At 37.8% G+C, this 17,434-nt stretch overlaps 4 protein-coding genes across 6 annotated transcripts; all 4 read right to left on the bottom strand.

The window, feature by feature from the left end:
- Positions 1-785: 785 nt before the first annotated feature.
- On the bottom strand, positions 786-4,213 carry LOC111483837 (probable galacturonosyltransferase 15). Its single transcript, XM_023130180.1, has 6 exons — positions 3,858-4,213; positions 3,741-3,787; positions 2,450-2,611; positions 1,790-2,374; positions 1,384-1,686; positions 786-1,303 (listed from the first exon to the last, which is right to left on the bottom strand). The coding sequence occupies exons 1-6, from the start codon at positions 4,084-4,086 to the stop codon at positions 1,019-1,021; spliced, it is 1,611 nt and encodes a 536-aa protein (XP_022985948.1). The 5' UTR covers positions 4,087-4,213; the 3' UTR covers positions 786-1,018.
- A 2,395-nt stretch (positions 4,214-6,608) lies between these two features.
- On the bottom strand, positions 6,609-8,459 carry LOC111483870 (peroxisomal and mitochondrial division factor 2-like). Its single transcript, XM_023130239.1, has 2 exons — positions 8,308-8,459; positions 6,609-7,936 (listed from the first exon to the last, which is right to left on the bottom strand). Exon 2 carries the CDS (start codon positions 7,926-7,928, stop codon positions 6,936-6,938), a length of 993 nt encoding a protein of 330 aa, XP_022986007.1. The 5' UTR covers positions 7,929-7,936; positions 8,308-8,459; the 3' UTR covers positions 6,609-6,935.
- A 444-nt stretch (positions 8,460-8,903) lies between these two features.
- Positions 8,904-13,604, bottom strand: LOC111483830 (mitogen-activated protein kinase 20-like). 3 transcript variants are annotated; one of them, XM_023130165.1, is made up of 10 exons: positions 13,012-13,604; positions 12,374-12,782; positions 12,107-12,234; positions 11,920-11,979; positions 11,538-11,687; positions 11,265-11,420; positions 10,935-11,146; positions 10,754-10,855; positions 9,779-9,948; positions 8,904-9,690 (listed from the first exon to the last, which is right to left on the bottom strand). In XM_023130165.1, exons 1-10 carry the CDS (start codon positions 13,033-13,035, stop codon positions 9,245-9,247), a joined length of 1,857 nt encoding a protein of 618 aa, XP_022985933.1. In that variant the 5' UTR covers positions 13,036-13,604; the 3' UTR covers positions 8,904-9,244. The 3 variants fall into 3 exon arrangements, with proteins under 3 accessions (XP_022985933.1, XP_022985934.1, XP_022985932.1); XM_023130166.1 differs by having other exon boundaries at positions 8,904-9,693; positions 12,374-12,795; positions 13,012-13,603; XM_023130164.1 differs by having other exon boundaries at positions 8,904-9,693; positions 13,012-13,603.
- A 1,499-nt stretch (positions 13,605-15,103) lies between these two features.
- LOC111483888 (major pollen allergen Ole e 10-like) lies at positions 15,104-16,561 on the bottom strand. Its single transcript, XM_023130260.1, has 4 exons — positions 16,286-16,561; positions 15,656-16,084; positions 15,547-15,577; positions 15,104-15,448 (listed from the first exon to the last, which is right to left on the bottom strand). Exons 1-4 carry the CDS (start codon positions 16,353-16,355, stop codon positions 15,307-15,309), a joined length of 672 nt encoding a protein of 223 aa, XP_022986028.1. The 5' UTR covers positions 16,356-16,561; the 3' UTR covers positions 15,104-15,306.
- Between the last annotated feature and the right edge of the window lie 873 nt (positions 16,562-17,434).

Below are 17,434 nucleotides of genomic sequence, written 5' to 3'. Positions count from 1 at the left end.
GAAGTAAGACACGTTTAATCATGAAATTCTTATGATTGAGCCACTGAAAAGGAATGTGGACTTTGTTTAGATGTGGTCTCGATTGATTGAGGTAGATAGAGAAATCGAGATATTTATAATATAAGATTTGAGAGACATGAGACTACACTATATAAGTATACAAGTTATTTTGATATTTTCTATATTGTAAACCCTAAAGTTTAGAATATGCTTTTATTTTATTCCGTTGTTATCTTCAACGCCATTTATAGAAGGATGATGATGTGACATCAGTATTATTCTTTTAATGACAGTTATATCCTAATAAATCGCTATCTGTAATTGTAACTGTTTAAAATTAAGTTACTACGACAATATTTTATTAACCCATTTAAAATTATAAGAATTCAATGCACCTGAATTCTCGATTAATCTTACGAGAAAACTACACGATCCTACGACATATGACAATATGTGTTGTCTAATAAAACTTTGGTGCATATAGCAATTCAAAATCTCCTCCCCCACTTTCTCTCTTCCATAAGAACACCATGAACGGTGGGTCCTTTTCACTTTGCCAATACCCAAAAAGCTCTCATTCCAATAGGCCTTCAACACACCAACCAAACAACAATAACAACAAAATTTGTAAGGTTGTTTCCCATTTACTTATAGTGCGCAATTAGATGCCTTTCACATCAAAAACACGAAGAACAAACAAGAACGGATCGAAATGATTTTCTCTTTCTAAGTGCTTAAAAAAGGAAAAATTGTTCCAAATCAACTCGATATTAGGTAGAGTTTGATTAAGATATCTAATCTTATCTGTTCGTCATTGAATAATCTTATCCTAACCTTCCGCTCATACGAAGTCAACAAATAAAATACAATATATATCCTCTAAAACTCTGATTCTATTGCTATCATATTTTTGTAGAGATTAGTCTGAAGAGACTGAAGGCGGGCTAAGCCTTCTTCCCTCTTAGACCATGTAAATGAATAGTTTTGGTTCTAAACTTGGACAACTTCCTTCTCCTCACTACCTTATTCTGCATCTTCTAATAAACTTATTTGAGAAATTTACATGTTTATGCCATATGTTTCGTACCTCCGGCGACCCGATCTCGAGCCACGGCTTGGCTGGACCGCTGAAATGAATGACCGCAGTGTCTTGGAGGATCTCCTTGCTTATTATCTTTAAGGGTCTTTCACCTAATCCAGCCACTTGCCATGATGAATCAATGGGATACATATGATCCTCAAAAGCCATCAAGGAGGGAGCCAGTTCCCCTGGAAGCCACAATGCCAATCCAGAATTGAGATTCTGTAAAATAATAGCAGTGTTTGTCAAGGGTGAGCTATAATTATTCTATTTCATTTGGCATTACAAGAATGGGAACTAACATGTTTGAGCCACTGATGATATTTGGATGTAATGTTCATCTTTCTCCATGCTTCGAGATCGAAGATGTTCATGCCGTGGAGCCACGCACAGCGGTCGGGATCGAAGTTTGATGATATCAAAGGATGGGAGAAGTTGAGGTAGTGGCTGTATGTTCTTCCTGGACAACAACCATCGCCACAGGAAGAATCAAGGACAGCGCCAACAACATTGCCACCAAGGTCCATGTCCCATAAAGAGGACATATCATGTTGCACGACAATGTCATCGTCCAAGAACACGACCTTCTTCAGATCTGGAAACAGCTGAATGAGACACATTTGTAGCTTTAAATCAAGGGGTGAACAAATCATATGCACAAAGTTCAGTTAATATGTGCCCATTTGGAATGACTATGTAAGTGCTTACCTCATGAACATAAATGCGGAGGTGATTCAAGAGGGAGAGACTGGTGGGGCTAAGAACATCTAATTGTGTTTGATCTTCCCCATCAAACCCGAAGTTAGCTTCTTTGAAATCATTATAGTAACGCTTCCAGATCAAGCGATGAATCTCGAACATATCATGAACTCTGCTGTTGACATCCTCGGACCAGTCGAATTGGTGCAGTCCCTTAACTTCAACCACCACAGAATCATGAACTGAATTGGTTGCAAACCAGGCGTGCATTGGGGTGTATGTTTTCTTGTCAGTGACAATGTGAAAGACCAGCTTTCGAGGGTCGGCTGAGTTCCGAACAGCGGACGAGACGACAACAGAAGCGGCGAGGATGTTGTCGGTCAAGAGAACAACGTGACGAAAGAAGGGGTCGGTAAGGCGAGAAACATATTCAGGCTGTGGCAAACGAGCTCGAGCTTTGGCGTTAACAGCATACTCTTCGGCTAGTTTGAGAGAGAGACAATGAAGGCCCTTTGGAATGCCATGTGATGCTAAATGCCAATACACAGATTCACGTTTTCTGGCAGATTTGAGCTTTTGTTCCATAGCTTGAAGCTGCCATGGAAGATGTCAATAAGAAAATGAAGGGCTTGTGTTTGATTAAAGGGAGCAGAATGATATGAGGATTACCATAGCTTTAGTCTTGAATGCGAAGGCCCTCATGTCCTGTGGTTTAGAAATCATGTCTTTGACAAGCTCGTTGAAGGATCCCACTCCATCTCCATCGCCACTCCCCACAGACCCACTTTCCTTTGAATCCACCATTAATCTTAAGAATTCCTCGCTCAGTCTCTGTCATTCATATTCACAGCCAGAACAAAATACAGAGTCGGTACAAAATCCAAAAGAAAACCTCAAAAGGAACTATATCGGTTAACAGTGGGCTTAGCTTGAACGGTTACAAATGGTATCAAAATCAAACACCAAGTAATGTACCAGCAAGGAGGCTAAACCCCAAAAGGAATGGACATGAGGCAGTGTACTAGAAAGAACGTATTGGGGAGTCCACATCGATGGCTAGCGAGGATGCTGGACCCTAAAAGGGGTAGATTATGAGAACGAAACATTTTTTATAAGGGGGGGAAACATCTCCCTAGTTGACGCGTTTTAAAATCGTGAAGCTAATAACTATACATAAATAATATCTATTAGTAGTGCGCTTGGACGGTCATATCTAGCACCCAATACGTAACCATAATCATTTTCTCTGTTTTAAGAGATAATTTTTCTTGAACACTGATTGAGGCATCACAATCAGAGCGACGTGGGTTGAAAGATATTGAAATAGAAGACAATATTATTTATTTTTCCAAGCTCAAGTGGACCAAAATCAAATGATTGCTAGCTAGTAGCCACATGTCCCAAAAGCTGCCTACTGCTAAATGGAACAACAATTCATTTCCATTTTTTTAATCACAAAAAAAAAAAAAAAAAAAAAATTGAAATTGAATTTGAGTAAATTGAAAGCAATTTACTATTAATCAGTGCTATTTCTACCTTGTTTAGTAATATCTTATCATCGATGGGTCTTAATAAAAATGGCTAGTTGACAACATTTACAACCTTATAATGTTTGAACTCAATATACAATATTGGAGGAATTTTCGAGTCAAAAAGTAAATATATTTTTTAAAAAATGTATACAATTATAACAAAATCTAATTTAATATATTAGTTTAAGATTAAAATAGTTATCTAAAATTATTTAAATTAAAAAAAAAATGAATTGGCATATGGAGAAGATGCATTCAAGTTCATGGTACTATAAATGCATTTGTCAGTTTATAGGAAAGAGTATGAAGTAGTTGGAGAAACGTAAAATGTGGAAATCCAAAAAAAAAAAGAAAAAAGAAAAAAAAAAGCGGAGTGGAAGCTTAGGGGTATATTCGGAATTAAGATGGAAAAGAGGGAGAGAACTAACCGAAGATGCGTCGTCATTTCCGCTGAAAAGCGTCCATCCAGAGCAGTCTGCAAAAAGATAAACAGTTAAGGAAGGGGATAAAGTAGTAATTAAATCGAAGGACGGGGAGGAAGTTACCGATGGAGGAGGAACACGCGGCGGCGGATTCGAGGACGAAAAAGGCGATTCGAAGGAAACAGAACGGGAGAACAATTGCGAGAGTGAGGAGGAGAGGCAAGATTGAGCGAGTGGAGATTCTACGATTAGGCACTGTGGACGGTGGAGGCGGCGGAGGCGGCGGCTTGAGGGCGGCGGAGTTGGAAATCGTGAGTTTCTTAATGCCGGTGGTGGAGATATAGAAGTTCATCGTGGTGAAGAATCCATTCAAGGCGAGAAGAGGATGGAAGTGGAGCAACGACTCGGGCTTTTTTTTTTAGAGAGACTCACGGTTTCACACTCTGCCGAACTCACCAGCTATGCCCAACTGCCCTTTTATGTCTTTTTTTTTTAAATATTTTATTTTTTTTATTTTTTTATGAGTACTGTCCACATTATGCTTTTGGAAATATAAAAGGAATAATTTTAAATCTCAAAATACCCTAAATCCCAATAATTTGTTTTTTTAAAATCTAATTTATACATATTTTAAATAATTTAACCTTGGTAAAAGTATTAAGAAATAAAAAAAAAGGAGTACAGAAATATTACCCTTGTTTTTTACTATTATTTACGGATCTGCCATTGGGTGTCCATTTGCCACCGACACACTGTGTTTCACTCTCCTTTAGCCACTCCATTACGCTTGCCTATAACGCCGGAGCCAAAGGATTCCTTGTTTGATTATTTCAATTTTTCAATTAATACCAAAAATAAATAATATAATCATTAACTATTTTAATGAAAACTTAATAATAATGTAGATTCTATACCTTTTTAATGGGTATAAATACACCTTTACAAATTTGAAACCCTAATCATAAGATTCAATACAAGGAAATCTTAGCTTTATTTTCCATGATTTTTTTTCAATGAAAATTTTAGTTTTAGAAATGGATAAAAAATGAGTTATTTTTAAAGTTTATTGCCAAATTAAAATGAGTGTTACATTTATATATATATATTTCGTTTGCAAAAAGAAAATAGGAATGGGGGATTAAAAATATTTGGAAGTTGGTTTAATGAGGAGGTCCATTTAATTACTTTGTTTTTATTAATAAAAAAAAATTGATTAGTTTCTTAATTTATAAGTCAAAAGAATGGCATTGATAGATATATATGGAAATGGGAGCAGCCGTTGCTATCCTGCATGCAAATTTTTTTGGCTACGAATATTTTATAAATACAACTTTTTTTTTTTTTTTTTGAATTGTTGTTTATATTTAATTAATCTTATCTGACCTTTTTATTTTCAAATATATATATATATATATATTTTTCATGTGTTAGGTCATAGATTAATATTGAAGTAGCATTCTCATTTATATTACATGAAATATAAAATTTTTATTTTTGTAAATTAATAGAATATCTAGAATATGTAAAATTTGTAATTTTCAGTAAAAAAAGATATTTAAGCTGAATGAAAGAAACAGTAAAAAGGAGTGGGTAAAGTTAGTCCTAAAATCACGGAAGGTGGAGGTTGTGGAACATTGAGTTGGTGTCGGTGAGATTTAATTGGTAAGAAAGTAAGTTAAAGAATTTAATAAATAAAATATTTATTTAATTTATTCTCTTTTAAACGACACCAATTGCCGTGTCGGGTTCCCACCACAATATAGCGTAATTTGAGGTTAACATGGGATGCCGTTGCTGCTGCTTGCCCTAGATTTCATAAATACCCAATTAATGGACACCACGTGGACATTCATTAGATTTGGGGTTTGGGGATTACGTGGCAACTGAATCCACCACTTTCAACGTGTACTTCTTCCTTTCAAGAGAGTTCTCGGACGGCCTTCAAACCATAGACCCTTGTGTTTGAATGTGCCCGGAACAAATTGTGATTTCATGAGATCTCACATCGATTACCGAAAAGAATAAAACATTCTTTATAAAGTTGTAAAAAGTTATTCCTAATATACGCGTTTTAAAAACCTTGAGGGAAACCTCGAAAAAGAAAGCCCAAATAGAACAATATCGAGGGGTGTGCCAGCGAAGACACTGCGCCCCAAAAGGAGATAAATTGTGAGATCCCACATCAATTTGGGAGATGAACAAGTGTGAACGCTGACTCCAAAAAGTGGATTGTAAAATCTCACATAACAACAGCAAGGACGTTGAGTCTGGAATGGATTGTGAGATCCCACATAAGTTGGAAAAGTGAGCCAAGCATTCTAATGAAAGTGTGGAAACTTTCTCCGAAGAGGACAATATATACCCGTGGAAATACTTAGTGCCTAAATCAACCAAGGTGGTTGGTGGGCAACTTCTTATAGAAGATGGAGGATTGTCGTATCCACCACCACCAGCCATAGGCTTCGACGGTGTCGAAGCCGTCGAAGGGTTTGGTGTGGGATAATGCGGTGGTGTTCCTCCATAGACGTGTGATGGTGGTATAGGGCTGCCATGTGAACCTGCAATGCAATGTTGTAAGCCTACTAGTCACTACTATTACAGCATAGCATACTTAAAAGAATGTGAAACCTGTAAGGAGAGTAATAGCTTTTCTGGTCAGGAATGAATGGCGGTGGAGAATACAGGGATGACCAGGCTGTGAGAAACCAGCCCAGCAACCAAAGTGAAAAGGAGAGCGAGCAGAGCAGAAGCTTGTTTGCTTCTCATGGTTTCATCTGTTGCTGTTGCTGTTTTATTGGTGCATTTATAACATAATCAATTGAGAGGGTGGAGGCAGTGGAGGCAGTGGAGACTCAAAAAAAGGGCACTTCAAAATTTGCCAAATTTTGGCATATCATGCAAGAATGCATTGAAAACAACTCAGAAATGCAAGAAACAAGTATAGCTCAAAGACTTGTCTGGTTAATCATCTATAACAGTGGGATTGAACTAAATTGGTTAACTAACAAGATTTGGCTTCAGAAGATCATTTGAAGCAAAAATTTAGCGCCAACCAGTACTTATTGGCTTGGAAAAAACCACCAAATAAACAAACATATCTAACAAAACTGAAGCAGATATGCAGTTCATGAACCTTACCCTTTTGGCTATATTCTGAGTTAAGCCTCCACCCTCAACTATCTGCCTTCGTAGCATCACGATCTATCTTTGCCTTCCATACAAAGCAAAGGCTAGTGCAGCTATGGCAGCAACGACTCCAGTCGAACCTGCAATTACAGGCCAGTTCGAGTTCAACTCCTTCTCTGCACCTTTGAAAGCTGACTTGAGTTCCTCTGCAGTTCCATTCAAAGTATTCAATGCTTTCTCCTTTAATCCACCAATGACTTTGTGTGCTTCCTCTACTTCCTTCTGCAACTGAGCCATATTCAACTCGATCGTTTTCGTTTTCTCTTCCGACTCGTTCAACAACTTTTCGACGTTAAGTTTCTCCTTGATCCACTTATCTAACTCCAGCTCGTTCTTCGTTATCATCAATTCCAAATCCTGGACAACTGTCTTAAGACTGGTGATTTCCCTCTCCCTCGCCTCGATTTTGTCTCTCATTTCCTCCTCCACTCGAACTTTTTTACTCTTCTCCTCTATCTCCTTGACCTCCAACACCCCAACTTTCCTCTCCAATTCTCTGACTTTCTTTTCACTCTCCACCTTTGTTTTCTTCAGGGCTTCCAACTGTTCCTCCATAGCTTCAACCTTTTCTCCCTTTTCCCCCAAATTTTTCCTCAACTCTACGACTTCGGTATTTGCCTCTTCAGCTCCATTCATTGCAGATATCAAATCATGCTGTAGCCTAGCGACCTCAGTCTCAAGCTCCAATGCTCTCGCTGCAACCGATTCTAACACCTTATTTCCCTCTTCAGAACGTTCAAGTTGTTTCTCTATTTCTTTCAGTTGTTCTTTCAGCGACCCCTCTTCACTCTTGAATCCTTCAATCTCCACAGAAACTTTTTTAACCTTATCTTTGAATTCTTCATTTTCGTCAACCAATTTTTTCTTTTCACGCTCCAAAACCTCAATTTTCTGGCTCAGCTCTGCGACCTTTGCATCGCTCTCCCGCTGATCAAAATCATAAAAATCCTCCGTGGTCGGATCGTCCCCCGACGCCCCGCCGTCGACAATGTTAATCTCGTTCTCCATTAATATTTCTACGTTCACATCCCAAATCAGAACGTTAACAACGAACACAATTTCTAAAAAAAGAAAAGCATACCCATCTATATCCAGATGATTCAAAAGAAATGAAGTTCTAACAACTATCGAGACAAAAAAAAAAAAAAAAAAAAAAAAAAAAAAAAAAAAAAAAAAAACACTATACTTACACACCAAGCAAGAGGAATAAAAAATTAGATGAAGAGAAAACAAACCGGAAAAAATTAGGAGAAAGAATCAAGCGAGAAACTGGCGATTAAATGAGAAAACAAAGAGATTCGGCGGTAAGAAAGATGGAAAAATACTGGAAATGACATTCAACAAAACCTGTTTCGTAAGAGAATTAAAAAAAAACGAAGGATCAAACCTTTGATTTCTCTGGTTCAGCGGCCTGCAGAAATCGAATTAGGGTTGCGGATTTTTCCAGCGACAGTCTGAAGCTTTTCTTTCCCAACTCTCTCGGAGGGAAAAAAAAGGAAGTGTGGAAAGGGAAATTGGAGGGAGGGCGAGCAAATATGATCTCTGATAATGGACGGCTGAGAATGGTCGAAGGAAAAGCGCAGAGGTAGTGCGAGGCACGTGCGAACAGGCATGGGACCCGAACAGCTTTTGGTCATGGATTGGGCCAAATAAAAAAAAAAAATCTTTACTTGGGCTCATGAATACGGCCCAATTACATTGATGAGCCAGAGCTGTTTATTTGCCCGGCCCATATCAGAATGGATCGAACGCAGACCTTTTAATTTTCTTTGTTGGGATTAACAAATGGCCGAATTTATTCGTGAACTCTGGAAAATGATCCATCGAGATATTTAAATATTGATTTGAATTTATTAAAGGACTAAAATAGCCCCGAAGCATTTTGTAGAAAAATACGAAAACCGACACGTTTTATGTAATGAGCTAAAACGGACGCAAACACAGTTTAACAACGATACGTAATTGTGAATTCATAGAATCAGACATCAATGACAAATTTGTTTCTGTATTGGGGTTTATATAATAAGGTTTCACTTCCGGCTTTGAAGGGCCGAGGTATTATAGTATAGCTGTTTTTTGCATTTTCCTAATGTACAGTTTCTTATTACAAGCTAACTGTGCATTTAAATATAGCCTCATCAATCTAATTTCTTGAGAGCCCACTAACCTCTCTTCCATCTATTCTTACACACAAGCCAGCCGAGCTGACGGCCACCCTCCTCTCCTCTCACTTCTTCTTCTATCATCAAATGCCTTTTTCTATCTGTACGAGGAAGGAGTACTTGCAGGAGCATCTCTCACTGTGACCAACATTTACTTACTTACTAGTACATCTTCGTCATGCTATACTGACCAGCAATCACCTTTCTTTGAGCGACCGATGTGGTGGTGGCCGTTGCTGCACCCAGACCACTGTATTGGGCCGCCTTGGCCTGCAGAAAGTTCGTGTCGATGGATATTTGGTCCTTGAGTTCGACCTTGTTCACTCCTGCTCGTGTCATGTAAAAAGGGTTTGAGTCGATGCTGATGGCTATATCTGATCCTAATTTGGAAGCCATGCCACACTGGGATGCTTGCTTAGTGGCTCTTAATGAAATATCCAGTTTTGTTTCTGCTGCAGATCTTTCTTGATTTCCAGCAATGGGTTTTTGGTAGTGATATGTAGGAGGAAGAATGGCTCCTCTGATCAACGTTCTTGGATCATATGGTTCCTTCACTACCCTCCCATTCTCATCGGCTATTACTGGTCCAACCACTCTTCCAGGCTTAGCTGCTGAAGTGAAACACGGTCGAGGAATCGGTAAATCTGATCTTTGAATGGTCAAAACATATAAAGATAAGAAAAGTTGCACAAGTACCAATCGGGATTTTCTGTGGTGCCTGCATGGTCCTTGATATATTTGTTAGCCGTCCTTCACTATCTCGGGAATTCTTTCGGTATGACTCTTCGGAGATCTTCACATCTTGAAGGGATACATTATTTATTTGGTCCTTAGAATAGACCGGGTTCAAGTGTACAACTGTTGACCTGGTTATATCAGACATCCCATGTATCACATGATAATTGAATGATACAAAACAATAATGGAGTACTTAAAAGATCAACCATAGTAAGATCCCATATCAGTTGGGGAGAAGAACAAAGCATTTTTTATAAGTGTGGAGAAACCTCCCTAGCAGACGCGTTTTAAAACCGTTATGCTAACGGCGATACGTAACAGGCCAAAGCGGACAATATCTACTAGCGGTGGGCTTAGATTGTTACAAATGGTATCAGAGTCAGCACGAGCCGATGTGCCAACAAGGATGTTGGGCCCCAAAAAGAGGCAGATTGGAGGGTTCCACATCAATTGGAGAAGGTAGCGATTGCCAGTGAGGACGAGTAAGGACGAGAGACAGGGGGTGGATGGTATAATCCCACGTTGGTTAAAAAGGAGAATGAAGCATACTTTATAAGGGTGTGGAAACTAATTCCTACCAAATGCGTTTTAAAAACCTTAAAGGAAGCCTGAAAGGGAAAGCCCAAAGAAGATAATATCGGTTAGGGATGGGCTTGGGGTATTACAAACCATACACAAAAATCTGAGATGGCATGTGTTCAGGATGATAGTTGTTGAGATCCATCACCCACCCCGGTATGATGTTCATTTGGTATTTCGATTTTATGTTTGCTATACGACACATGATCCATAGAAATGCACAGATTCTCAATTTGTAATACTAGCCAATGGATTTAGATTATTTCTAACAGCATCAAAGGTATTATACTTATTTTCTACTGACAAGGAAGCAAAAAGCACAAAATTCTCTTGAGATGAAAGAATCATATTTACCTTGGAAGGGATACATGCTTCCTGTCAAGAGGAATAACCGGCGCACTTTTACCACCATTTTCCTCGAGATGTGCAAACTGCTTTCTAAATTGGTCGACAGCACTGCACATATATGCACAATAAATAATAAGAAGAAATCTAGAGGATAAGATAATTATATTATGAGGATGATGATCACAACCTTGGATATAGAAAATTTGTCCTCTCAGTCCCATTCATGTAATCTTTTAGTAGCTGAGGGTGATATTCTAGTATCTCCCGGAAGATTAGCTCTTGAATGTCTTCTTTTGTGACCCTCCGCCTCTCAAATTCAAATTCCATCTTTGAGATTGGCTGGCAGGAAGGTTCCCTCTCAATTTTTGCCAATCCCTTGAAGTATGGATCAGCCAGTGCCTGGCACAAAAGACCGAGGCAAACGTTTCAACTTTCCCCAATATAACCATATATAAAGCGCACTTTTCAAATAAGCATATTCAAAATAGAGTAAAGATTTTATAGGAAAATGCAAGACCTCTTCAGCAGTCGGCCTATCTTTTGGATCGAAAGCAAGCAACCTTTCTAGAAGTCTCAGCGCTAAAGGATCTGCGTTCGGAAACTTTTGAGCAAATGGCACCGGCTGCTTTTTCCTCATAGTAGTTAAATATCTTCTAGCCTTGTCATTGCGTACCTACTCATTCATCAACAGAAGAACCTTGTTAACTACAGAACATTGCTAGATTCGTGAATGGATTCAAAACCAAGGAATCTTGTAGAGCATAATGTGGGAGTTGAAGAATTTGTCTACCCTGGAGATTGTATCTAGTGAAGGAGTTCCAAGGAGATCTGCCATCAAATCAAGCTGGTGAACGACGTTTTTACCAGGAAAAAGTGGCTTCCCCATTAAAACTTCAGCAAATATGCAGCCAATGCTCCATATATCAATTGCAGGTGTATACTGTATACAAACAACAAGTAATGAGTTCACTCAGGAAAAAGAAGTCAGAAGATTAAAGACCAAGAAACGAAGTCATCGGTAATAAAATTTGAACATATATCAAGAAAAGCATTGGATAGTGGTCTCACTTTTTACAAATCATTTGCAATATCTAGTATTCTATATACAGCACCTGAGCAAGTGACAGTCTCGTCTAGTAAGTAACTGAAAAGAAACTCTAGAAAAAGCATACCTTAGAGAAAAATGAACCACAGAGCTCGGGAGCTCGATACCATCTAGTAGCAACATAATCCTATGTTATCATCAATACAAAACGCTTTAGTTTTTATCATTCAAACCAAGAACACAAGAACACCATTAGAGTATTGACCAAACTAAATTCTTTCCAAAGCGTGGTAAATCTCGAGGAAATGACATACCGTCCAGAAAATTGTCGTTGGCGTGTCACTGAACGCAACTCTTGCCAATCCAAAATCACATATTTTAAGTTTACAATTTGAATTTGCCAATATATTCTTTGGTTTTAAATCTCGATGGTAGACATTAGCTGCAAAATGAAGCTTTGAGTCAGATACGCCTAAAGAGGATGAAAGCAATTAGCTTAAGGCTGTAAGATCGAAACAAGATAATAACAACACTGAGCCAGCCCACACAGTAAAGTACCAAAACAAATCAAATGTCAGAACCTGTATGGATATATTTTAATGCACGAAGAAGTTGGTAAAGGAAAAACTGGTAATGTTCTCGAGTAAGATCATCATTAGCTTTAATAACTTGGTGAAGATCTGATTCCATCAGCTCAAAAACAACGTAGATATCTTTGAAATCCCTCCGTGAAGGTGGCAGCATAACATGTTTAATTTCAACAATATCAGGATGGCGAAGAAGTCTAAGCAGCTTAATCTCACGAAGAATTCTAACAGCATCAGATATATGCTCAAAAATATTGTGTATCTTCTTTATTGCAACCTTGTCGCCAGTGCGTGTGTCAATAGCAGAACACACAACCCCATAGCTTCCTTTCCCGATTACTTCCTGAATTTTATATCTACTGGCATCGCCATAATCAGAGAAAAACTCCATTTCGGTCGAATTCTGTTGGCATAAACTGATTAGAGAAGAATACCCACAAGAAGGAAAAATTCAATTTCATCCCAAGCTAAATCAGCTAAACAGATCGCATGTATAAAGATGAATAAATAAGTAACTAAAGTTCATCCTTCTGGCAGAATCTGGAAATCTTGCAAAAACCGAAAATCAAAGCCTTCTTGTAGCAAGAAACACAAAGGATTTCATTAATCAGGTATTCAAGAGAGAGATTCACCTTTTTGCCTTGATCTTGCTGCATCCTGGGCAAAATGGGGGGAAAACTCCAGATTCTCAAGCAAGAACAGCTTCAAGAGTTCTTAAAAAAAGTCACTAAAACCAAGCTGAATCCGATTGGTTCTCAAAAACTCAGCCACATTCGTGCGGCTGTTGCTGGCATACCTACCGGATCACACGCAGAGCAGCGCACTTTTTCCATCGCCCTTCCCCGATCCTCCATCAAACCAAAACCCAATAAGCCCCTTCTATTTTTGCACAAAGAACACCAATGACAACTAGATTTCTATAAGTTCTGTAACAGTCGACATAAAATAGTCAATATACAGATCTAGAAAAACAACAATTATCTTCCAAATTCCACCGCCAAATAAATCCAATTCCAAATTAAAAAGAAGGAAAGACAGCAAAACAAAACCCCTCAATCTCAATTTCCCTTTACAATTAGAGCGGTGAGATAAGTCGATATCCACCGACGAAATGGAAGCTCCAGGATCTGCACCGCACCGACAAAAAAAAAATGGTGGAAAGAGAGAGAAAAAATCTAGAGAGAGAAAAGTCCAGAGAGGAAATGGGAGGGAATATCCGGAGATATAGAGAGTAATAAATTTAGGAGTGATTATGGAGGCTGGCCTTGTTTTTTTTTTTTAATTTTAAAATTAGAAAAATAATAATATAGTATTATAACTCTGGAAGGAATAAAAATATTTTTTTTACATAAATGACGAATTTAAATTCATTTATTTATTTATTATTATAATTATTATTTGGTAACTTAGTTTTTTTTTAATTTGTTTGCTTCCCGTTAATTTCATACTACGAAAGGCACGCACCATGCATGTTAAAAAGGGGGAAAAGGAAAGGGAAGGGTAAGATGGTAATATGAGGAGAATGTGAGGCTATTTCGGGAAGAATGGCCTCTTTTTAATTTTGAGTGAGAAGGGAGATTCTACGGTGCGATTCCGTGGAGTGTCCGAATATTGGCACGTCATACTGACACGTGGTCTATTTTTCCAGCGTTGTCATTGCCCAGTCCCCCCCTAGAGGGTCCACTTTGGACGTTCAGCTGTCATACACTTTCCGTACTCCCGCGTCGCAGCAAAATTATTTATTAAATTAAGACTTTTTTTTAATAGTAATAAAATAAAATATTAACACGTGTGGGTTAATTAGGACATATTTAAATATTATTTTTGTTTTTCAAATAATATTTTTATTAACAAAGATGTTGAAGAAGCATGAGTAGATAGAACACCTAACTCCAAACGTCGACGTTTCATCCAACGTGTTAAAGGGCATAGTAATTAAAGTTGTAATATTAAAATCTATTTATCATATAATAAATAAGTATATTAAATATAACATATTTCAATGATTGTAATTATTTAAACACCCCAAAAGGCTTTTGGAAAGCTTCTTTGAGATGGGTTTGTTGTGTAAAGGGTAGGCAGGAGACAATCAAGGCGAGTGGAAGATTTCCCAATGAAAACATTGGAAATAAAAATAATATATATATATATATATAAAATGAACATAGAATTATAAATATATTGATAATTGTTTTGGCCTTATTGTGGATATTCCACTCAGCAATCATTTAGGGCTATAAATGGCAACCATTGGATATCACCAATAAGCAACATTTTAATATTTAAAAAAAAAAAAAAAATCTAAGCAAATAATAGGAATAGGCGTGGGTCCCACCAATTATTAATTATTAATTATTAATTAACCTTTCTTTTTATTATTTTTGACTGAATTAATGACATACTATTTATGACAATTGGTGAGTTTATTAACCCAAGTGGCCGTTACATTCTAGAAATGTATGTATGGAATCAGATGGGGATTTTATTTAATGAAATTAGGTAAGCTAAGATTAAATAATTAATACACAAATTCTGTCTAGGTTCCTTTGACTTCTACAATTATTTATTTATTTGTTATTATTATTATTATTATTATTATTATTATTATATAAAATAGGAGGAAGAATATAGTAGCGTAAGAGCGACGTAAAGGCCCAAGAGACGGTGAATTGACGCATTTGCCCTTCCCCTTGCGTGGTGGCGAAAAAAGATAAGAAGGGCCGATGAAGGAATATACCTGGCTTCCGCTTCGGCTTTGCTTCTGTTTGACGATTGTAGGGCCCACATAGCCACGAATTTCAAATGGGCTTTTTTAAGCCCATTAAGCACACCGTTCTTGGGCCTCCAGAGACCCATCAGACTCTCCCTATAAAGAAATTCCGGCCCAACATTACTTTACAAAAATCCTTGAGAAATTGCACAAGTTTCTAGAAAGCAATAAGAAGAAGGAAGAGGGCGGAGGAGGAGGAGTATTTGGGTGCCGACGAGGAGGTGGAGGGGCCGGAAGGAACAGCGCCGAACACGGTGGAGCCGCTTGAATTTGTAGTGTTGAGAACCGATGAACTCGTGCTGCAAATGCAAATGCAAATGCAAATAAATCCAATTTCAACTAACATATTAATTTCATTTCAAAAATTTATTGAGCAAACTGGTTGCAGAGGGCTCACCTTGTTGATGGGTACTCGCACGAGCCACTGCCTGTGACAACATTAAAAAACACAATTATTACTCACCAAACCAAAACCCTAATTACAGAAAGCGATAAAGATAGCTTACTGGGATTAGTGCTGGTGATCACGGCAGTGCCTCCAAAATTACAGCTATTCGGAAGTGGGTTTTTCTGATAATAGCTATTGAAGGCGTAAGAAGCATGATCTCGAACTGAATTTGGGTTGTAGCATCTTCCACCGGTTTGAATCGCGGAGCAATCGGCGCCGCCCATGCCGCAAGCGTAGTCCAGAGCTAGTTGTAAGGCTGCCTGCGATGCGCCGAGATTGGCAATGCACCAGCTGGAGCCACCGGTGGTGGTGGTTGCAGGGGTAAAGCTTGGGGTTGTGATGGTCGGGGAGACGGAATCTGGGTTGGAAGTAGTGGGGATGTTGATTGTTGGGACGGTGGTTATTGGGGTGGTGATGTCCTTTTGATGGGTCGAAGAGGCTGCTCTGTATTTGCCCTGTTTTTGCGTGGGATCTGCTCTTGATGAACCTGGTTTCCATTTGGGGGAAAAAGGTACAAACAAAACAAACAAAACAACAAACCCTTTTTAGGCATTCAAAATTGGAAGTCGACACCATGAAAGGCATAAAAGAAAAGATCCAAGAACAGGACAGAAGAACAAGAACTACGTTAATGGATACATTGATTCAAGAAAACATGAAAAGAAGATGGGCTTATTAGAGTTCTGACCTGGGAAAAAACAGTGAATGAAGAGGAATAGGAACAGGATTAGAGTGGTACAAGTGAAACCCCCATCCATTCGCAGAGACCCTCTCTGTTTCCTCCGCCGACGATCGGAAGGTGGTGGTGGTCGGAGTTGTAGAGGTGGGTGTCTCTGAGATTGAGACACCTATGAAGAAGAAGTGAACACGATTTGTGAGTGGGAACTTGATGCGCCGAGCGAACATTTGAAATGACAGTAAAGATTTTATTAAATTAAATATGGGAGTGGATGGTTCCAAAGCGCAGCCAATGGAAGATGGTAAATAAATAAATAAATAAATAAATAAATTAATTAATAAATTAATAAAAGACTGGAAAATGGCCGATTGTTTTGGAATTTATGTTGGGTATGTTGGGGTGAGGTGGCAAGTGATGTAAGCAATGATGCTGCTGATGTGGATATTTGTTGCTTTTTCTTTTTCTTCTAATCCCGGGTTAATCCAAAAAATGGTACGAAAATAGAAAATTAAAAAAAAAATAAATAAATAAAAGGAAAAAGATTAAAAAATAAAAGTAAAAGCAAAGAAAAGGAAGGAAGGGCAATTGTTTCCGTGCATCCACGTCTCGTCGAAGGCATATTTTCTAATATTTAATTTTATTTATTATGTTTTTTTTCTCTCATATAATAATTATTAATAATATTCATGTGGAGTGTGGTTAGGGAGATGGCGACATTTTCACTTTAATTAACTATTGAAAAGTGATAAACTATGGTCATATGGTCTAAATACTTTGTCTTTATCAGTTTTATCCAATTCCACCCTTTTCAATTAAACTAAAATATTCAATTAATTCCCATTTAATTATATACTCTTCCCACTTTATTAATTTCTAGTCGTTTATTATTATTAATTATTCCTAAAATACCTACCATTTTGACCCACATAAACTCAAGTCAAATATTTTAAAATTAATTTCAACCAGGCTTAAATTTCCAACTGAAATTACCAATAATTCAATACGGTGAATATTTATACTCCTTACTAATAATATAAAATAAAAAAAGGAAAAAGGAAGTGTGAGCAGCAATATTTTGAGAAAAATAAAAGTGGGATTCCAATTTTTTTTTTTTTTTTCTCACTTTTGACCCATTGGGTTCAAGATTGCACTCATTCT

Source organism: Cucurbita maxima, unplaced genomic scaffold (genome assembly GCF_002738345.1).
Source record: "Cucurbita maxima cultivar Rimu unplaced genomic scaffold, Cmax_1.0 Cma_Scf00009, whole genome shotgun sequence".
Classification (NCBI taxonomy): Eukaryota; Viridiplantae; Streptophyta; class Magnoliopsida; order Cucurbitales; family Cucurbitaceae; genus Cucurbita; species Cucurbita maxima.
Note: the sequence above shows the minus strand (reverse complement) of the source record. Positions and strands in the feature narration are given on the sequence as shown.